Source organism: Haemorhous mexicanus, chromosome 3 (assembly GCF_027477595.1).
Source record: "Haemorhous mexicanus isolate bHaeMex1 chromosome 3, bHaeMex1.pri, whole genome shotgun sequence".
NCBI lineage: Eukaryota > Metazoa > Chordata > Aves > Passeriformes > Fringillidae > Haemorhous > Haemorhous mexicanus.
This window is the reverse complement of record NC_082343.1, coordinates 24,504,618-24,527,753: the sequence shown is the minus strand read 5'-3', so window position 1 is coordinate 24,527,753 and position 23,136 is coordinate 24,504,618. Positions and strand designations below refer to the sequence as shown.

At 38.7% G+C, this 23,136-nt stretch overlaps 1 protein-coding gene across 1 annotated transcript in view; it reads left to right on the top strand.

The window, feature by feature from the left end:
* Positions 1 to 3,657: 3,657 nt before the first annotated feature.
* The window catches only part of SYT14 (synaptotagmin 14), an 88,207-nt gene continuing 68,728 nt past the window's right edge, over positions 3,658 to 23,136 (top strand). The window contains exons 1-2 of the mRNA XM_059841117.1: positions 3,658 to 3,746; positions 15,710 to 15,757. Of these exons, the coding sequence (XP_059697100.1) occupies positions 3,734 to 3,746; positions 15,710 to 15,757 (61 nt within the window). The 5' untranslated portion in view covers positions 3,658 to 3,733. The remainder of the gene's footprint in view (positions 3,747 to 15,709; positions 15,758 to 23,136) is intronic.

Below are 23,136 nucleotides of genomic sequence, written 5' to 3'. Positions count from 1 at the left end.
GATTTTATATAGATAAGATCAAGATGCTTCATTTTAATGTCATTATTATGTTAAAATATAATAAGAAGGAAAAAGCCTTGAGATTAAAAGTTTTTGTCTGAAAAGCAAGACCTTGGATATTTTACCCCCTTCCCCAATGGCATTTCAGTGAAATCACTGTGTTACTGCAGACTACCTACAGCTGAATGAAATGGCAACATTCCACTGAAAAATTTACATGGACATTTTCTTCCACTGTTTTTTCAATCGTGAGCTCACTTTGTTCACATCATGACAATTCTAGATACCTATTCTGTCTGGCATCTTAATAAGCAGATTACTAATCTGGGGCTTCGACCTTTCTGGTTACTGATAGTCTGTGTTTTCTAACACTTCAGTTAGTCTTTTCATTCACACATGCCATAGTTGACATTCTAAGTTTTCATGAAGCACAGACTCTTAAATTATATCTCGTTTAATACTAATATTATTAAGGCTAAAATAGAAGAGAAAATCCAAAAGGTCTGGCAAGGATCAGGCCTTAAATGGTTCTTTAATGTATAGAAATACATTAAAGAACCTCCTAGGGCACTCATGCCAAATTTTCCAGCAGCTTTTGGTTTTAATTGCTGAAGTGCTTCACATCAGTGCAGTGGGAGAAGTTTCTCCTGTGTAGATAGTTTGTTGAAAAGTTTAGGGTTTATGGGATTAAATTTATCCTGTATCTGCCAGATAGCTGCATTGCATTGCTGTCAGCAAAATCTCTTGTCACAATAGGTTCTTTCATTTGCTAGGGAACTCTTGATAACCTGTAAATTGTTTGTACAGTAAAGATTTATCAACTTGAGGTCTGGAGTTGAGCTGTAGTCATGTTTGTGTGCAGCTGTGCTATTTGTGCAAAGGGCATACTTGTGGGATCACATGTAAATGCTTCTAGCAGAATGAATTGCCCTCTGGATTCAGTAGACAATTTCTGACACGTCCAGACTGACCAGCTGTGCTCCTTTTGTGCAGGGAATGGATGAAGCTACAGCTTACATAGTCTGAATTACACCATAGGAACAAAACTAAAATCGTTGAATTTTGGAAGTTTGTTCAAGATTTGTCCCTCCTGGTAATGTTAAAAAAAATGAGACTGCTATGGTGGTGGGCAGGAGTATCTGCTGTTTCAATAAAGCAAGAAATTTTAAACATGTACTTGTGAAACTTAAGCACAAATAGAACAGATTTGATTCAGCATAGCTCTGAAAAGTCGTGTTTTGGTTCCTTACACATACATTTCACACCAGCTCTTTGTTGATGTGTAATCATGTTTATCCTGAAACTGTTTTTTCCAAACTGAGCTTTCATGACTTTGGGGAAGTTATGTGTTTCTTTTATGTTTTGAAAACCAAACCCCTGGACCAAGAGTTACAATCATATTGTCACTAATTCACAAGCATAGGTTCATATCTCGCCCCCAAAAAGAGTCTGTCCAATGACATGAACTTCTGCATCCCATTATGGTAATTGCATTCATGAATCATGGAATCGTCATGACATGTGGGGCTCTCCAAAAATTTTGGATGACTTTTTAAACATCTCAGAAATTCTATGCTGGATTCTGTATGAGTGGATGTCTGTGCCCTGGAAAGATTTGATGATATCTGACTGGTAGTTCCTTCATACTGGGGATGCTGCCAAAAGCAGGGGGAGAAGTAAAAAACAGAGCAGAAAAGAATAACAACTCTATGTACTTGATCCCACAGGAATCTTCATTCCTGTTCTCAAAGTAAAATGATCAGAAAGATGGCCATCTACACAAACTGTAAGGAAAGCTTTGGGGATGGAACACTTTCTAGGAGCAGGAGAGCTGAGTAAAAGGCATGGAAGGAAGAGGAAGAACAGCAAATCATTAGGGTTTTGAAGTAAATGTCAGTGCTGGTACAGAAAAATATATTTGCCATTAAGCTCTGCTGACATTTTCTCTTTGAAGATCTTTTTTACAGTTGGCTCTGGTCTGGACATATGTCTGTCATCTGGGACTTGTGTTTTTCAAGACAGCCATTTTGCTCAAGGTGACTGTGCTTATAAATGCCTTACTTTAAAGTTTGGGTTTTTTCTCCTGAGGTGAAGAACAAATTTGAGAAAACACATTGATTTTTCTATATGACAAAAGATTTCTGAAGGCTGTGAGTCTGAAGGGGATTAATGCTTCCAGCATTTGAACGGTGATTAAACATTCGGCAGAAAGATGATAGTGGTACAAAAGGCATTCCTTCTTACCATCTTGCAAAAATTTTCCTGTTTGGCCAGTCTACCTATGTATGAAAAACCTGTTTGCATGTAGCAATGTGTTTCTTTATAGCTCCAAATGCTACCAGGACTTTCTGTCACAATAACAGAATTTTATGTACATCCTACTTCCTGTACAAGATTACAATACAAAATCCATAATACAAGCCATCGGCTTGGCTGTTTTCTCTCTTAGTTGCAGGAGCCATGCATGGTTTGCCCCAGATTTCCTTCTGGATCCTTGTGGTAAACTCTGCAGGGCCTTGCAAAATCCTGTCCTCTTTGCTCACTGTGATGATCCTTTTGCCACTTCTGGGAGGTAAGGAAGAGAGTGTAGAAGAAGAATTTCCTGGCTGGGACAACAACTACAGAACTCCAGGAAAAGAGAGGAAGAACCTGTAGTGGGTGGGACAGGAAGGAGTAGCAACAGAGGCTCCAACACCTCTTGACCTGCTCCAACAGATCCACAGCCTTCTTATATTAGTAGCCCCAGAGCTGGATATGGTATTCTAGGTGTGTCCTCATGAGAGTGTAATAGAGGGGGAGAATCCACTCCCTTTAAACTTACCTCCAAAAGACAGTTTCAGCATGATATTTTAAAAGAAAGGGGAAAGAATCCTGGAAAAGACAATCTGTAGAGGCAGTACTAGAGCTGCCACAAGCAGTTTTGTGCACTTATGGATGTGATTTGTTAATGTAATGAAGCAAGCTGGTTTTATCATGAACTGTCAGTCAGAAATGGCTGAGGTCCCTTGATCTGCTCAGCCTGGAGGAGACTGAGGGGAGATCTCACTGCAGTTACAACTTCTTGTGAGGGGAAGAGGAGAGGCAGGCACTGGTCTGTGCTCTGTGGTGCCCAGTGACAGGACGTGAGGGAATGACCTGAAGCTGTGTCAGGGGAGGTTTAGGTTGGATATCAGGACAAAGTTCTTCCCCCAGAGGATGGTTGGACACTGGCTCAGGTTCCCCAGGTCAGCGGTCACAGCACCAAGCCTGACAGATCTCAGAAAGCTTTTGGACAATGCTCTCAGGCAAGCGGAGACTCTTGGTGTGTCTTGTGCAGGCCCACGACTTGGACTCGATGACCCTTTTGGGCCGCTTCCAGCTCAGGGTATTCCGTGATTCTGTGAAGCAGAAGCGTGAAGCACGGCTTTGCTGACACTCAGTGCCCTCAGAGCTTTGGGTTTTATTTCAGCCACTCGCTTTGAGAAGGAAACCCAGGGAACAGCACCGTGGAAAGCGGCGGAGCTCCCCTTGGTGGGCCGCCCTTGCCCCGGGGCCCGTGAGGGGCTGAGGGCTGCCGGCGGCGGGCGGGGCCGGGCGGGGCCGGGCGGCGGCGGGCGGAGTGACGCGCCCCGGCCCCGCCCCGCTCACCTCCGCCCCGCCCCTCCCGCCGCTCCCGCCTGGCAGCCGCGGCGCCCGGCAGCGCCTCTCCTGCGTGCGCTCCCTCCGCTTGGTACGGCCCACCCCGCCGGGGATCATGGCGATTGATGGTAAGTAGGCCAATAACGGGCTCCTCTCTCTCGCCCCGAACCGCTCCCCTCCCCCAGCCCCCTCCTCTCCCTCTCCTCCCCCGGGCACGGGGAGAGGGGTGGCTCCGGGGGGAGGGAGGGCTCCCACCGCGGCGGGAGGTGGGGGCGCACCGAAGCCGAGCGGGACCCCAGCCGAGGAGGGCGGCGGGGGGGCGCCTCCTCTGCTCCCCGTCCCCCTCGGCCCGGCTGCGGGGGCTACGGGTCAAGGGCTGTTTGATGATGGGGGAGAGGTGAGTGTGGTGCTCCCTCCTCCCGTCTCCGTGCCCGGGAGCCGGGCGGGGTAAATAAATCCCTGGCACGGTGGCCGGCATCCTTCCTTCTCCTTCTCCTCCTCCTTCTCCGTCGCCGCCTGCTCTGGGGATGCCGGGCGTTCGCCCGTGGGCGTCGCGGAGGGGACCCGAGGAGGACGGAGCCGTGCATCCCCCGTGCCGTGAGCCGCCCTTGCTCCGGCGGGGAGGCGGGGGCGGGCGGCGCAGCCCCCGGGCCGGGCTCTGCCGCCCCTGCCCGCCGCCGGGTCCCGGACTGCCCGGGTCCCCGCACCCCAGCCGGGAAGGTCGGCGCCTGAGGTGCGCAGCACTGTCGGCCCTCCCCGCAGGGACTTTGCCAACTGCTCTAAAACTCGTTGTCACTCTCCGGGCCCCGGAGTCTCTGAAAACTGAGTCCCCAGACGAGGGATGCTCCCTGCTCTCTGCCGGTTGCTGGGCGCTAACAGGCTGCACAGGAGCTGCTGTCCGCAGATCTTTCTAGTCATCACTTAGAAACAACAACAAAGCGGCGAAATGTACTAGACACTTGTTGGGTTTGTTTGGAGATGCTCATCTTCAAAGGCAGGGCTTCTGAGCTTTGCTTTGAAACCTCTCCTCTCAACTCTGAGAGTAATTTTACACCTCGTTAAAAATCCTTAAAAAAACCCCAAAAAACAAACAGAACTTTATTTCTAGCCAGACAAGGATGTAAAGTATACAGCTTCCTCGGCCGAGGTGTTTCTTTCTGAAAGCATCTGTTGTTATAGCTTAAAGGATTTTGTAAAACAGTGGGTATGTGGGGGAAACAAACTGTTCTGGTTTGTTTCGCATGTGGGATGCTTCTCTGCTGTCAGTTTCCCTGGATTCAGGCCTCTGTAAGGAGAAGTTACAGTGATCAAGCAAAGCTGCGTGTTCACCCTGTCTTGGAAGCTGTGCACACCAGGAGTCTGAGCTGGCCAGCTTTGTGTTGGCTGGGTTCTTTTCTGCTGAAAAGTCTTCTTAATATTGTCAAGAAGATAGCAAAAAAATTCTGCTGGGTCTGGACATTTTACATAACTTGAGCTTAGAAAAAAAAATTATCCTTCAAAATCTGTCTCTGTTTTCATTTTAGGCAGCATTATCCCAGAAATCTGTGAGGATCTGTTAGATCTGAAAATATTCACAATATGTGAAATTCATGTGTAATATCTTCAGGGGATTTAGGGTATTATTTCTTTAAAGTTAAAGCAAATAGCCATGGATGAATAAAGCAATCTAGCCTTTGAAAAGAATGCAACACTTCTTATTATGGCCAGACTTCAGAAATAGCTCAACTGTCCTGTAGATGCTTATTCGAAATATCCAAAATGGGACTTAAGCTCTTGAGAAAATTGGGTGCATAGTTTACATTTAAATGTGAGGTGGGATTAAAAACTATTCCAGTCATGAAACTGGTCTGCTAGGTTTTGATTTAGGACTCTTCCTGAAGACAGAAAAGACAATGTATTTTTCTGCTGTAGCCTGTAGCAGGCATGCCTCCTCCTCTTTGTTTTCAGCTGACTGGCTGATTGCTGTAGGGCTGTTGGTAGGTGTTACAATTTTTATTCCTTACCTTGATGATCTCTCCCTCCTGTAGTGCAACTGTACCTTGCCTTGACTGTAATTTTTAGCAGTACTTTCTGGCCAGCAGTTAAAAAATATGAGTTTGGGTTGAATATTAGCTCTTGAAGGCAGAATCAAACCATGGGATTTCTAGTCTAAACTGTCAAAATACAGAATTTGCATTGTGTCAAAGTAAATTTGTAAATGTATTTAGGTAAACGGAGAAAATACCTTGCTCAGTTTTAGGGACACTGCATTTGGCCAGATTTTTAATTTTTTTTCTTTGTTTTTGGTAGAGGGAAAGAAAATTATCAAGACTGAAAACTTCCCTTTGAAGAATAAATATAAAGTAGTTCAAAACTCCTTCAAAGCAGGACACAGATGTGAAGAGTGCACAAAATTAAAAGAGCTCAAATTAATATAGAATTTGTTGGCTGCTTTTGCCTGTTCTTAAAAAATCTTTTGAAGTACCATTTCCAGTGTCACTTTTTCAGCATACCAGCTTCCAGTGGTTCTAACACTAAATCCCAAAGTTTTTGTAAAAGTGAGGCATTTTGGGTGAAGTGTTACAGAGAAGCAGAGTGCCATGGCCAGGGACCCTTTTGGTCAATGTCAGTGGTTTGTTACGCTCACTGACAGACGTTTAAAACACAAGTATCTTCATGTGAGCAAGTTCACAGCCCTGATCTAGTGATTGCAGGAACTGTGACATCTTTTTCTTTAGAAAGTTCATGTCATGTTAAAACATGTTCCATTTGTATATCTTTATAAAGACATCCAGTTAGAGTTTGCATAGGTCTGGTAATCTCAGATTTGTGAGGAAATAACAGACAGCAGCTCTATTGGAAAAATTCTGGCTCAAATGATTTTAAAGAATTGTATTTGCATAGTAATTGTAATTGTAATAGTAATTGTATAGTTATCCTCCAAAACACAATTAGTATTTACTAGGAGCTCTGTTTTATGATGCAAGGTTATTTATTGCTTAATATTTCAACTTTTTATTGGGCAGGAGTAAGATGAAGAGTATCAGATGGGGAGCTGTCAAGTGTGGTAGAGAGTAAGGCCAAACTGAAAGCAGTAGTAAAACCAGACTGGTGGGCAGTCTGAGATGAAAATCTTCCCATCTACTGCTGCCCAAGCCTAGGGTCTTGTGGCAGTTTGATTGGAGCAGGGAAGAAAGTTGAGGAGTGACTTCTGAGAATCCTTCAGCACCACTGTGGTAATGTTCCTCATGGCAGCATTACCTTGGCTGCTCTATGCTGCTTCTCCTCTTTTGAGTAATAGCAAAGCTTTGGTGCCTGCCTTAAGACAAGTCTTTTGAATTGAGGCCTGGGTGAGGAACCAGCAATTGAAACCACATTGTGTTGCACGGAGTGGGGGAGGCAAAGAAATGTTAGAGGTCACAGGTAGAATGTTTTATAACCTAAGGCAGAGTTGTGTGTCTTGTATATCCTCATGAATCTACTTTTACCAGATTTTTGGGCTGCACTTGAACATGCTGTAATCTAGTGCAAGTTATATAAGTTTACATTTCTCAAGGAGGGGAAAACATCTGGAGATGAACCTTCTCAGACCAAGCAAAATCTTTTCATTTTTAAACTCTTTCATATGGTTTCCATTGTGAGAAGTTTAGTGCTAACAAATAAGAAGTAGCATTAAAGACAATAATGAGCTGTACAGATAAAAGGAATCTAGCAGAGGAGAAAGAATTACTGTGTGCTGTTGGTGTTGTCATCTAGTAAGTTACTGATAGAGTAATGAGACTAATGCACATGGCTTCCTTGATTTTCCTACTGTGCTCCTATCAATTTAACACTTCTCCTTCCTGATGTAGAGGTCAAGGTCTTTACCAAGTATGTACCTTTTTGATAATTTTGTTCCTGAGTGTCTGTGAAGTATCCTGGTCTCTCTGAGGTTTCTGAGAAGATTGTGTCCTTCTTTTTCCCCACCTTCCAGCGGCTTGGTTTGCACCTGTTTGTGCTGTGCATGGCATTATTAGCTGGTGGGCTGTCCTTGTGTTTGGTGGGACTTGTGTTTCTGTTGTATTTGACTGCTGATTTTTATGAAATATTATGTTAGTTTCTTAAAACTTTCTGACTATTTTATCTTAAATGAGCCAGAGAATTTGTAAACAATACAAGGATGAGGCAGGAAGTGAACTGTTTAATTATATAACCCTCATTTCCTTGGGAAACAAAGAAATTATGAAATGAACCTACTTTTTGTTTATGGATACAAAAAGAGAGTATTTAGAACACTGCTTCATATAGGTCACATGAAAACTATGCCTAGCTGCAAATTTCCAGAATCTAGAAAAGGAAACAACAGAGCAATGAGCTGCTTACAGAGCTTAAGTAGGAGTATCATGTGTAGCTTGTAGGTTGAATCTGGCCTGGGGAACAGTTTTATCTTGACTTCCTGCTTACCTGGGCTGGGCAGGTGTCACTGCAGGGTGCACTAGAAGGGTGTAAGGTGACATGGAGATCCTCAAGTTAGTGCTGACCTGAAATGACAGCGCTTCTGAATTCAAGTCGGTGTGGCCAGGGCAGGGGTTGAGCAGCATCATCGGTATTTAATGAAACATAAATATAAGAAGACATATTTTATACTTAGGCCCACTTTTAAACACATTTGTCAACTGTGTGGTGAATCACATGTCAAGGTATCATATTGGATCAGCCACACAGAATTGGTTTAATGCTGCCTTATGCTTATCCAGTGACTGTGGTGGAAACTATTCAGTGAGTGTTGCCTGGTATTGTCATTGTAAGGATGATTGCCTGCATTATTTGCTGATGACAATGAAACCTTGTGCCACAGGCAAAATCACCAGTTTCCTGGTTGGATTGTCTCACACCATCATCACTGCAGTATTGAATCTATTGAGATAAAGAAAGCTGGCAGGTCTCTTATCTTTAGATAACAAAGGGGGCAACCTTTTTTAAAAACCCCACCTAATCTCTAATGTTTTACAGACTTATTTTTGACAAGTTCCCCGTGGGCTGAGATGAAGCTATCATACTTAATATAAGAACAGTTGATGTGTTCAGAGTGAAATTTTTCTTGAATTCCCATAATTTTTAATGCCTAGCACTTCTGCAGATTGGAATTCTTGGCTTTCAAGATAGACATGCAGGAAAGTAAACATGGAGTCACTACCTGATTAAAAATGTTTGCCTATGTTGCCATCCAAATACAGGGAAACTCTTGGAAAGGAAAGAGTTTTGCTCTCTTCCAGAGAACTTTCAACTGTTTGAACCATTAGGTCTTATTTTCTCTTCAGCCCAATTCAGTTATACCTCTTCCAGCTTTTGATGCAAAAAAACCATCAAAACTGATGCAAGGGATTCACAGCTGATACTCTCAAACTTTTTCCTGAATATTGTCAAGTTCTGAACTGCATAAGGCCAAAGGTCCATGTTGCATGTAAAAGTTGGAGTGGATTTCAAGTCAGCAATTAATCACTGAACCTCCTAATTTTTGTGTGTTTCACTCTTGGAGATGGGAGATGTTTCCTGATTTCTGTGTGAATCTGTTTGTAGAATAAGAAGGGGAAATTTTGGGAAGATTTGGAAAGTTAATTCAGAGACAGCAAGTGAGGGTTGAGTTTGTGAGCTAATTGGTCACATTCTGCAGAGGAGAATAATCTTTGATGTGAAAAGGGGACACATCTTATGGGTACTTTTGTTCTGTAGGCTAAAATAAGCAGTTTTCCTACCAAGTGGAATCTTTTGCAATACAGATTCTTCTTAGTAATTTTCTTTTGTATCACATATCACACATTTACTGCATTATCTGAAATAATTGAAACTATTTCTATGAGTATATTTTTCTGCATAGATCATAGAGTAATTTTTAAAGAAGAAATGTTTCTCAGTTTACTTTTTGCTGTGAAACTTTGCTCTAGAGTAGTGATTAGTGTTGTTAATTAAAAACAGTAGGAATTTACTAAAAGTCATACTAATTTTTCATCCTTTTTTTTCTCAGCTTTTATTGCTGACATCCTCTTTTTTATTTCCTGAACATTTGATAGCATTGTACATTGCTTGTCAATGTATGTTTAATCTTTTTGTCATTTTTAGTGAAGTTGTTTTCGGGTTTTCTTTCTATTTTTAGTAAAAAGAAAATTATAGGTTTTAGGTCAGATTTGAGCCATTTTTACTGGATGTTTCTATTGCTGGTTTTATTTACTGTATTTCTTAATTTTCACCAGTAAGACTTACCTGAAGAAGTACTTGACTGAGAACAAAGTGAAATAAAGAACTTACTAATATTATTTTAGTGCTAATTATATTTCAGTTGTCAGAAGTGTAGGAAAAGAGAAGGAAAAGAGAAGCTTGTGGTCATTTTGGATAGAAAGGAAGCAGAGATAATATTATTTTCATGATGAGAGGAGAAGGTCCCAAACAACCTCTCTGCTTTATGACTTAGCTTAGAAAGTCTGACTTTTTTTAGTTGCTTCCATATAGATGCTTCCATGTATTTTAGTGTGGGTAGGTTTGGATGCAAAATTAGTTTGAGAAACAGAAATGGCTACACTGTTCTTGATCAGTTGTCACTGATTGCTAATTCATTGGTCAGTGTCATTGGTTCTGTTGATTACAAATATAATTTTAAAATTTCATTTTTTCCCATGGAAAAAATGTTTTGATGTTTGCCATTACTTTTATAGTTGGATAACAAAACCCAAAATATTTTTAGGACAGGTAGATAACCTATCCTTAGGCTAAGAAATTATTAGATAGGGATCTTTTTAAATTGGGCAAGCAAAGAAGAATATTCTTTACAGGAAGAGTTCGAGTCATAAAATCAGAACATAGATTTCCGAGTTTTACTCTTCTGGTCTTGAACGTGTCTGCTGCTAATTTAGTCTGATAGTTATTTCTCTTATTAGTGCGTTAGACAGTGAGTAATTGTTCTATATTCACCTGTTTAAGTCCACCATCTGTTGTGGGTTTTTTCAGGTCCAAGAGTCTTAGTCTATTAAGTCGCTCCTCATATTGAAACCATTTGTTTTTTAACTATTTTTATTGACTTTTTTGGGGGTCTTTCTTTGTGTCTTCTGTGGTTCTATTTTATTCTTTGAGGTTGTGGGACCAAAAGGAGACCAAAACTGCACAAAACGTAAAAGATGTAAACATATAAATAACTATATATAATAGTAATTTTTTTCTTACCTTGCTATCTCTCGTCTTATAAATGCAGATGTTGTTTGCTTTTTAGTTTGCTTTTTGACTAGTTCTCAACATTCAACTTTAAACATTTCTATTTTGATGTATACAGTATTATTTGTAGACTAAACTTGTGGAAAAGGATGCTAAAGGAACTCAGAGGTGATTTTACACCATGAGTGGGGGTGGGCTAATGATTGTATGTAACCTTTTTAGGAAAAACACTGATGGCAGCTCTCAGTAGGGTTGCTGTTGTGGAAAAGTCTTCAGCTTTCTTTATTTTCCATTACAGTTGGCTGTCTGTTCATCCAAGCCCAGAATTCAGTTCATGGCATGAGGCAGTTTTTCAAGTAGATTTGTTGGTATATGCAACCCAGAAGTCTCTCATTATAGTTGTCTTTTTAAATAAATTGGTAGCGTGTTGTATGAAACCCTTAACATAAGAATAGTTTTCCTGGGTCTCTTGCATTCCTAGCAGAAGCATTAGTGTTTCCACATGCTTAGACACAGTAACATTAACATTGTGTTGGACTTTTTCACGTGTATCCTGTTTTATGTTTCTGCACTGTAGCACCCTGTTCCTGCTACTCAACCTGCTCAGTGGTGTTGTTCCATGCTGGAATGTTGTGGGTTTGCCAAGGGAAAAAATAGTTGTCTATTGTTGAATAAAATGTTAAGTAAACGTTTGTTGAATGTGATCCAAACTTATGAAAATGCTAATTAAAAAACAATTCTCAGCAGGAAAGTAATTTATCATGTAAAAAGTGCATCTGAAAAAATTACACCTGCTGACAAAAGGCTTTTGTGATACAGTGTAATGTTCTGCTGCAGCTACCAACGTGGATTTTTTTTCCGAAGAATAATGAATTTTACATGCAGCAGCCTAAGCTGCATCACAGTTTTGGTGCTGGAACTGGGGCTGTGCACCGTGTTTGTTGGTGGGATGGAATGCACCCTGGCTGAGTTTATGGATGACGCCATGGAAGGAGTAGTTAATAAGCTGGAGGGCAGTGCTGGCAAGCGTTCAGCAAGCTCAGAGTGGGCTGAAGGATCCTCAGAAGCTTCCACAAGGACAGGTGAAGTCCAAGCCCTGCACTACCAGCTGGAGGCAGTCTGGCTGGGAGCACCTCTGAGCAAAGAGACCCTGAGGATCCCGGTGAGCAGTGAGCTGAGCATGGACCAGCCACGTGTCTGTGGTCTGTATCCAGCTGTGTTAATCCAGCATGAGAGGCTGACAAACTGGAGACCTCAGCAGAGTGCCACTAAGCTGGGAGGGAACTTAGAGTACCTGGCACATGAGGAGAGGCTTAGAAATACATTTGTGTAGCCTGGGGAGATCTGACAGGCGCTCTTGCAGCCTTTTATTGTGCAGGGGGGTCTGAGAGATGGACATGGGTTCTTAAGCTGCCCAGTGAAAGCCTGTGGGCAGTGGTTGTGAGCTACATCAAGGAGAGTCCTGGCTGGCTGTAAGGGAGAAGTGCTCGCAGTGACGGGGGTGACACCTTCCCCCTGAGAAGCACTGGTACCCCAGAGGTACTGGAATTGTGGTCCATTGCAGAACACGGCTGGTTGAGGCTCAGAGGAACTTTCTCTGATGCTGGTCCCGGTCTGAAGTCTTTGAGAACACCAGATGTCATTCATTCCCAACCTACAGCACTCTATGGGAATGCCTGTGCTAGATTTTCTTGACCGCTATTATCAGCATCTACTGGTGAAGTTCCAGCTAAACTCTGAGCATAGTAGACCTTTCAATCTTGAATTGTGCTAGTTTAGAAAGACATAAAATTTTGAGTTAATACAAAATTCAGTATTCATCTTTTATGTACATCTTTTCATCTTGTTGCTGCCATTGTCATTTTAGAAAATAGAGACAAATCCTTTGTCTTTAATTGAGAAAATTAAACTTCATCAGCTGCCTCTGGTAAACATCTGGCCATTCTTTTTTGTGTTAAGTGTTTGAATGATTTAGAGTTTTACGACCACTAGGTGATTCTTCTTGCTCAAGAAAATGAAAATGTTTTGTTGAATGTGCAGTTCTAAAATTATTTGATCTTTCATTATTTTTCATTTTACTTCCATTGTCTGACATCATGAAAAGCTCTGTGTACCCAAGTGGGTTTGTTTCTCTTCTCAGGTTACATTTTGGACAGAGAATTATGTAGTTTTATATGCAAACTCACTCAAAACCTTAAAATCTTAAATAGGAGATTATGTTCCAAGTCATGATGGAATTGAACTAATAATAATTTGTGTCTAAATCAAGCGTAAATGTTAATTAACTATAGCATTATGGTGAACTAATACTATACTATGATAAATTACCTAAAAATAATATTTAAAGAATAAAATTTAAGTGTGTCATGCCACTGAACCTTTGGGATTTGTGGGCTAACCAGCACAAACCCACTATTTTCAGACTGAAATGCTAAATTAATTGGTTGGCATCTTGCTGTCATGGAAAATGTTTCCATATTTTCAGTTTGGTTTCTTTCAGTAACTAGTTTATTGAGAGCTGAGAAAATTCTTGGGATTTGTAAAGATGGAAAAACTTGGGTTTATTTGTTAATCCATGAATAAAGGCAAGGTGTAAATTATGTATTAGTTCCACAGTTTTGAGGATCACAGAGGAAAAGAAGAATCAGTCCAAGTCAATTGAGGATAAAATGTCACGTCTTTAATACATTAATTTAAAATATAAAAGATACTTTCTTTAACTTTTATATCATTTGATGTATTTTTATTTAATGGTTGATTTCCATCCAAAAGCAGCTTGAAAAAGAAGTAATAAATGAATCACCTATTAAAAAAAGAAATAACATTCTAGCATTTTCTAGGAAAATGAAAAGGAATAAAATCCTGACTGTATGCCTGTTAAATGGTATGAATTTATTTTGTAACCTTTTGCTCAATAAAAAGCGACATGGTGATTAATGTAAAGGCTTTATTTGGTGGAACACTATCTTACATTAGAAGTTGAATGTTTGAGTAAAGATCTCTTGCTTTATAAAATGATATCCAATGCAGAATCCAAATCCAGAATTTGTATTTTGTGATGCAATTTCAAACTGGTTGATTTCACTGAGAGCAGTGAATATAAATAAAATCTCTTGCTGCTCTCTTATCTCTGTGAATTTTAGGTGAATCCTTATTTTTAACTGTCTGACATCTGTGTAATGAAAAATAATTTTATTTTTTGCCATAATTTTTATTTTTTTCTTCACTGCTGAATTTAAAACTAATAGGGCAAAAACTCTAGGGAAAAGACTTTCAGTCACTCTTCTGCTTTATCTTTTGTCCCCTAAAGATGATTGCAATGACTTTAAAGAAGATTGTAATCTCCTCCCTCTGTCTGGTTTTAGGTTTTGTTTGTGTGTTTTTTAATGCCTTGTTATTATAAAAGCAGATTATATTTTTAATTTAGTTTTTCGTATGTTTTCCTGTCAAAAGCCTTTCTGAATGAAAATGATGTTGCCTAGCTTCTAGAATGTGCTGAAAAGAGGGAATTATATTGCTGTCACAATGGGATTTTGTAAGGGTGATGACTCTACAAAACTCCTGGGATCCTCAGACTCACTGATACACAATTTTCCATTCAAGAGTATATTTGAAGCTTGTATTTCATACTTCTGAGTATGTTGATATAAAATGAGGATTCTTTTTACTTTCACAGACATTTAATTTTATTTTAGAAGAGTTACATTTTATTCCATTTATTTGATCGCTTTTATCCTTTCTCACTTCAATAGATGGATTTCCTACAGTTATTTCTTTAAAGTGTAAATTTAAGTAGAAATACAGGTAGTATCTTAAAGCTTTACTATACCATCATGCTGTCTGTTGCCAGTTAAGAATTTGAAGTATTGGTTGATATCATTACATGCTGTATTGTATGTCATAATTAATTTATTATGGAATGGAGGAGAGTAATAAGTGCTGTGTAATGCGTTTCCATGTTTTTGAGAAGGGGAGAATTTTGTTACCTAAAGCTTGTTTTAGTGCATTTTGAAGTGTCTGGAGCCAAGGAATGATTATTGGATATGAAACAGATGTTTTGTGAGGTTTTGAAACTTTGTTTTGTATTTTCATGAGATTGCAGAGAACTGGGTATGAAATCCCTGGCAGTTCCCCTCAGTTCTGTATTTGTTTCCATGCACTCTTGTTGTCAGTGGAAGAAGGCTGAGTGCATTAGGGTGTACTTAAGAGAAGCCATAGCTTAATGTAGTTTGGAATTTTAAGGTTTGATCATGGGGCATATCACTCCAAATTATTTTTAGTTTAGATATTGTGTGTTGGTGTTTTGTTTACAAGCTGTAATTCCAATTAAAATAGTCGTTATTAAAATGTGAAAAAAAAAAGTAGTATTTCTTGCAACAATTTTATTATTCTTGAATAAATATCTCAAGGTCTATACAGCTGGTTTTTTAATTTAAAAAGTATCTAAAGGAGAAATTCTGGGCAATCCAAGTGTTTGTTAATAGGGTTGAGTTTTGGGGATTTTTTTGTTTGTTTTTTAATTACTGTGGAAGGTAATAATAATGTTATTTTGTCATTCTATTATATTGGAAATTTTTTGATATTTTCACAATTCTTCTGCAGGCAGTTTTCTCCAAAAAGGAAATTATGTCTGTGCCTGGGAAATATTAGCGTGGCTTCAGTTAAGGTGCTTGCTTTTATAATTTTATCTGTATAAATTCAGTGTAAAGCTCTTCAGACTGTACCACCATTAGCAATATTAAGCCAAATATACATTTATTGTTTTTTCCAAAGGATTTAATGTATACTTTGAAACTTTGTTAAGGCAATCTTCTGCATTTTTAAGAATTGACAGAATTTTGGAATTTTCTTTTTCACTGTTTATAAGCCTTATAAAGAAATGAAATACATTTTATTTGTTACTGTTTTCTAATGGTGTATTTCCACACAGGTGGAGAACGAACTTGTGGTGTACATGAACTGATCTGCATCAGAAAAGGTAAGCAATAATTTGTGAAAGTGAACTCCTTAGCTTGTGAATATTCCTGGTGAGAAATCTGCTGCCAAGTGTTATGCTCTGACTTTTTGTGGATCTTAGTGCTGCATCTTTGTGTTGCAGAATCTTTTGATGCTGACAATGTCAATAGGAAAAAATAGTGAAATTATAAAATAAAATTTGATTTTTCACAAGAGGGAAAAATGTGCTCTTCCAAAATTCACTGAGTTACATGGAATTTGTTAAGGTGTGATGCATAACCATGAAAACTTTGATCTTCGCTTTATATTTGTATGATTATATGAATTTCATTAGTAATAGAAAGCTGTGAGGCTGTTTTAAAAAACTGATGTAATGACCTGGCAATCTGCCTCTGATTTCAGGTGAGATCCTAATGACTCAAACTTCTTTGCAAACAGCTGCAGCAGTAGTGAGACCAGCAACTGACAGGGCACAGAGCAGAGCTGTGCTCCAGGGAGGGCTGCTACAGCTTAAAGCTGAGCTGCAGTGGCTGAAGTTGGAGCTCAGCAGAACAGCTCAGCTGATGTAAAGGCCTGATACAGTTCTCTTTTCTGTCCCTTCTGGCAGCCCTATGCTCCTTCCTGCAGCATTGCTGTTGAATTTCTGTCTTCTCATCTGAAAGCTAATAAAAAAAAAAAAAAGGTTTGTTCAAGGATTAGTTCCTTGAATTGAGTCTGGATTAGGTCAGAAGAGTCTCAGTGCTTTCAAAAGGAAGGAGTAAGAAAACGTGGTGGGAGAGGAGTGAAACTGCGAGACTCTTTTGACAACAACTTAGTGTTTGACTGCCTCTATAGTATTGTCAAACCACAGAGTATGCTCTGTGGGAAGAAATTTAGTTTGTCCTTTTCGTTTCCATTGCATTCACTGAGACATTTTGGTAAAATTGTTTGGGTTTATTGAAGCATTTATTTAACCTCAGAATTAAGTCTACTAGTTAAGAATAGCTGTATGGTTGCAAGTAAACTTTTCCAAATATCTGTTGAAAGAATTTTTGAGTGTGTATGTGCTACAGTACTGTAATTAAGAACATTTCTCTGCTTCTCTAAACTGTGAATAATTTAGATCTTGCTTTTATAAAATACTTTCTCCTTTTGGAGGGGAGGTGATTTTTTTCTTTTTATTGCGGTCTCTCTTTTTCCATTGACAGATAAGGTGGTACACACAGTGCTCTGTATTCCTTCTGTAATAGCTGCTGTTTACCTTTCTGAATTGGGAAACTCATTGGAATTTCAGAAAGCCTTCTGATGAACTTTCAAGAGCTGTTAATCTTGCTAATCCTTATTTATTTTAGGATGCTGTACTGATTTTAAGAAAAACAAATTTACTGTGTTCTTGGAGACAGTGCTGTATGGTTTTAATGTTAATTGCTGGGAAGTTAAATTGAAAAGATGTGTTGTTTGTTTCTTTAAGATTCTGTGTTATATTTGAGCATTGAATTCTAAGCTCTGTTAGCCATTGATACAATAAATTAAATAAAAATAGCATAGAACTTGTGTTTTAGCATTGGTGGTTATAAATTAGCCTGGGTAAGTGTGATTAAAAGAGAAGTATCCTTTTAGTGCCGTTTATACTTGCATTATGTTGGGCTCCTTTTCAGTTCATATGAGTTTCTATGTACATTCTAACCTTGTATGTCCCTATGTTACTGACACATTTCTCCTTGTGGTGCATGGATTTGGTGCATTCCTGTCTGTCTTCACTCCATACTTGAAGTGTACCTTTAAAGCAGGAGGTGATTGCCATTATACTGCAAATCTTCCAGTCACGTGGGCTTTTGGTTACTTTGTCTAAGACTTTACATCTACTGATGCACATTCAAGATGCTTTTATTGTCTGATCAGGACTCCTAAGGATTACTTTATTTGCCAGTCGTCCATCCCTATTTGCTTGCCAGGATGAGATTGCAGACTCTATTGACATCCTCAGTATAGGAAGGCATTTCCAAGCTGAGAGTTCCTGGCTGCCAGCAGTCTTGAGCTGGTCAAATCAGACCTTCCAGCTTTGTCCTTAATGTCACTGAGCGCTCATGTCAAGCTTATACAGGATGGAGTTTCCCATCTCTTGGCTGTGCCCTGAAAGCTAAGCTGTTTTTTGGTCTATGAGCTCACAGTAGAAGTTGAATGGACAGATTGTGTTCACACACTGACACATGGGTCATTCCCTGCAGTCTGGTCTGGTGCTGAGCAAGGTTGCAGTGTGCCCTTCTCGTTTTTCTCTAGTGTCTGTGTGACTGTGGCACAAGGAGAGTACATTCCAGCACTCCTGGCATTCATCCACTCCCTCATTTTCATCGACTACTGCCTGTGAGGCTTTGAAAACGGGTAGTGTTTGACAAAATGGTTCTCCATTTGCTATTTGCCTGAAAGCCTCTCATGTTTTCTGCCAGGGGATGGTGGGTAACTGTGGCTGCTCTTTGTCTGGAGTTGGAATGCCTGTGTGGAACCTCTGAAAGAAACATTAGTAGTAAATAGCCTGCATTAAGGAACTGGAGTTTTGCAGTGTACATTTGTGCTTTGCTTGTCTGTCGATCTTTCTTACAGTGCTTCCAAGTACATGGCTGTTGAGAAGCAACTAATAGGATAAACAGTGATGTTCCATCTTTTTTTTCTGCCCTGAATAGGGAAAAGGGGAAAGTAAGCATGCAAGCAAGCATGTGTCTTCTATGAATAATACATGGGAAAACTTTCCGGTTTCAAGTGATGGAATGTAATTACAATTTATATGGGGATTATATGACTTGAAGAACACCTATTGCTGGTGGTTAATTTTTCTTTCTAGTCAGTGAAGTAATGCATTCCTAAATTGTATTTTTCTTACTTGCCCTTTCATTTTTTGCTAGGAAAATAGAAACCTTGTAGTATCAGATGATGAAATATGGAAAGGGACCAGAAAGGTCTTCAAAGCTGTGACTACACCATTTAGCTCAAATAATATAATGAAAACTTCTTAGCTGTAGTTGAAGGCATAGCTTGAAAGCAAAATGTAAGCCTTAAAAAGAAATGTCTGCTCTAAGATTATTCAGCTGTAAAAATGAAATATCTTGAAACCACAATTTTCCTGTTTTTTAGGTTTTGTATTTCTCAGATGATATCAGTTTAAATGATAGACTCAGAGGTGTGCAAGTACAAGGTATGATGTTCATTGAATATCTGAGATTATGTCAGTTCTAGTGTAAGGTAGAGGTATCAATACAGGACTCAGGTTTGCTACCCAAAGATGTAGCAATTGTTTGGCACAGGCCTCCTCCTGTGTCACGTTAATGTTGCTATAGTGTTGTAGTTACCCAAGAGAGACTGTGGTGGGTCCCCCTCTAGGCTGCACAAGAGGGATTGCAGTACTTTTACAGGGTTTTTTTCACTTGGTTTCCTTTTAGCAGATTCATACATTTTTGAGAAGAATCTGCAAAGAGCTGATCAGGAGTAAGGACACTAATAGGCTTTTCTGGAAAGTCTTAAAAACTAATTCTTATGTATTTTTAAAGAGACTTCCTCTAAATGCATAAATATAGGGAGTGTGTGTCCTGAAAATGGGAGTATTTTGTGGCTGTTATATAACAACTAATAATACTAGCTAGAAAATACTGGACAAGTCACTTCCCAGCTTGTAAAAAGAACTTAAAAGATGGTCAGCTATTAGGAAATCACTGCAATATGTGTCTCCTATGTTTAATATAGTCAAGAAGTTGAAGTATTTGTGTGGTTTTATATTTACACATTATTGAAATCTGGAATTTGGAAAAAAGGAAAAAATAAATTCTTGCTTTTATTATAAATTAGCATCTTGTTTACTTCTATTATTTAATGCAAGTTTGTGTTCACACATTTATTTAATGTCTGACAATAGAAATTGAAGACTTGGCTGTGGAAAGAAGAGTCCTGCTTAGTTTTTGACAGTGGAAGGTGACAGAGTTTCTCTGAAATGAAGTTAACAGTTTGTCTTTTTGCTGGATATCTTCCTAGTATCCAGCTGTTTTTGAGAGAGTCAGGATATTTGTGTAAGTTGTTCCTTTGGTTATTTGCTATGGAAGTAAAAGATTTCAAAGAACTTGAGATAAGACTTGAGAACAATATATCTTTTTTAGCTGTATAGTGCAGCTGCAAGTCTAACTTGGAATTAGCTGTTGTTAGATTTAGTAATGTTTTAATTAAGGCTGTTTAAGGTTCTCTTTGTACAAATAAGACAGATTTGTGATGAGTGTTTACGATATTGAGCTATAACTGAAGAAACTCCTCTTGAATATATTCTGCTGTATATTCATTTTGTGACATGGAAGTGACAATAAAGGGGAAAATATATATGGCCAAATTATTTTTTGGTTTCTTCTCCCGACGTTTTTCACTTGTTTATTTTTGAAGTAGTGCAAAGTGATATTTCTAACTCAGCAGTGTGTTTTGTATTTAATTCATGGAAATGTAGATTGAGTATCCAAGTAAGGGCGGAGTTGCACACAAGTTTAAAAATTATTTTTAAGCCCTTTTTTTTCTTTTGCAAGATGTTCTTTCCTTTCTATTGTTGTGGCAATCTTGCAAACAAAAGAAATTATTCAGCAAACTGACTTTGTGACTAAGAATGGAACAGAAGTTCTCTCTTTAATATGCAAAAGAGAAGTTGCAAAAAGACAATGTCTTCGTCTGACAATGAAAAATGTCACTTGGAATAATAATTTTGAAAAGATAAGAAGGTGTGAATTTTTGCTTTGTCAGAAGTATGTTTTAAGTAGAACTATTCCTTTTTAATGTTCTGGTCAACTATCCTCACCATTTGCATGTGTCTGAATGTTAAGCTGCCAATTGCACTTATTCCAAATGGCAAAAAGTAATATTTATTCATTAGTTTCATTTTACAGTAGAAACATGATTAAGTTGAAAGTCAACTGCATCTGATACTCAAGTTATCTTACACTATTTGTGATAGTCTACACTAAGTAACTGCCTCTGAAAAAGAAATAAAATAATTTTCCCCTTTCTTGCTGCTGTCATCCAGTTGGTAGAACTATTTGTTCTTCATCAAGAGAAGGCTGATGTCACAGATGGTAGCAAATTTCTTTATATTAGATATCCTCATATTAATGTAAAATGCAAATATATGTTGTTTCTGTATTCATTTAGAGGTTTGGATTTGGACATTACAAAATAAAGTGCACTTTCTCTTTTTACAAAGAGGAATAAAAAACCTCTTCATTTAGAAACTATAAAAATTAAAGCCACTTTTATAATATATGAAGAAAATAGTAATTAATACTTTTTTTTCAAGGCTTGAAAAAAATTTTAATCCCATGGATACTAAACCTCATACACTTGGGAGATATTTAGACATATTGCTACCTGTTAAAAAAAAAAAAAAGGAAATAATGTTAAAATTAACACCACCAGAATATATATTCTGAATTTGCACTCTGTTGGAAAAGTAATCTGTATGTACATGTTTTGGATTAGAGAAAATTCAATACAGAGTAAATATTTTTTTTTGAGCTTACTGATGCCCGTACAGGAAGCAGAATATTATTTTGTGTGTTCTCCTGTGTTTGGAGTCTTCTGGAATGCAGCAGCTACTGGGGTCACTTAATTCCAGCTATGGCTGTATCTTTCCTTCTATGGCAAGTTTTGTGTATAAGAAGTTTGCTATATCCAAGCCCTGGCATTTCTTCACTCAAGTTCTCATGTTCATATAATCATTTTTACCATGCAGTACTTTGCTGTATATCCTGGTTAATTACTGTTGGATTACATGGATTGTCTCATGCTTTATTGTTAATTGTAGTGTCTGATAGAGAAAAATGAGGTTTTAAAGTATTTTTATTACATAGATTATTTTTCTCTCCCCACAGTGGAGAGAAATGAACTTTTAAACTGGAAGTCTCTAGACCCCTGTGGGTCTTTAATACTTTTGCTTTGGGAGGATTATTTGAGAATACCATTAAAAATTATAATCACTGCTGTTCTCTTACCCACTGTGTGGATAATAGTCATGTAATATGCTATGTAATTGCAACAGATTATTGGGATTTGGAGGCAATCAAGATGATTCCATGATCAGTGTCTATTTCAAGTGGCAAATGAGATGCTTCCTTCGCTGTTTCTTTTCAGAGATTTCTGTTGTGAGATACTATTTAATCAGAGATGAATTCCATGTAAGAGAGAAAAGGCATTGAGGGACTGGTAAATCAGCAGGGATGGCAGGCTGACAACTTTTTCAGCATATAAGGATTTAGGAATTAAAAGATTTCTGTCAAAAGTTTAAATCTCCATCTCAGAGTAGGGCTTCAATTTTTCCTAAATTCTTACTTAGATCAGTGGTATTTTGGAGCCAGGGGTCCTCTTTTTCCTGTAATTAAATTTATCAGCAAAAGACAGTTTCAGCATAGTATTTTAAAAGAAAGGGGTAAGAATCCTGGAAAAGACAATCTGTAGAGGCAGTACTAGAGCTGCCACAAGCAGTTTTGTGCACTTATGGATGTGATTTGTTAATGTAATGAAGCAAGCTGGTTCTATCATAAAATGTGAGTTAGAAATGGCTGAGGTCCCTTGTTCTGTTCAGCCTGGAGGAGACTGAGGGGAGATCTCACTGCAGTTACAATTTCTTGTGAGGGGAAGAGGAGGGGCAGGCACTGGTCTGTGCTCTGTGGTGCCCAGTGACAGGACGTGAGGGAATGACCTGAAGCTGTGTCAGGGGAGGTTTAGGTTGGATATCAGGACAAAGTTCTTCCCCCAGAGGATGATTGGACACAGGCTCAAGTTCCCCAGGTCAGCAGTCACAGCACCAAGCCTGGCAGAACTCAAGGAGCATTTGGACAATGCTCTTCTTTGGGATGGTGTGTGCAGGGATAAGAATTGGGCTTTGATCCTTGTGGGTTCCTTCCAACTCACGGTATTCTATGGTTCTGGAGTAGTATTTTATGATTAAATGAATTCTATTTGATGTAATTATTTAGTCAAGTAATTAAATTGATCATAATAAAATCAAATAAACTGAATTTGTTAATTAAAATACATTCTAGAATTTCTTCCTGTGTATAAGAATTCCTGGAATCTAGATGTAAAAATGTGTTTTTCTTGTTAGTCCTTGTAATTAGATATTAAGGAAACAAAGGGAAAAAGAAGTTCTGCTTTGTTTCTGTAGCAATGCATAATATTCCACAGCCAGGGTGAAGTGACAAAAATGGAATGTTAAATACATTGTTATTATTTCTGATAAATTTCCACTGGAATAGGAGAGACAGTGGAGTTAGACCAGTGTTGCTTTCATGATACACTAATTCCAGTAGACTTTTTGTGTGAAGAAGTACATTTAGTTTTTGCTTAATGTGACATCTTTTTGAAATTAACCCAAAAGTGGCATCATGTATCACTTCAGAAAATACA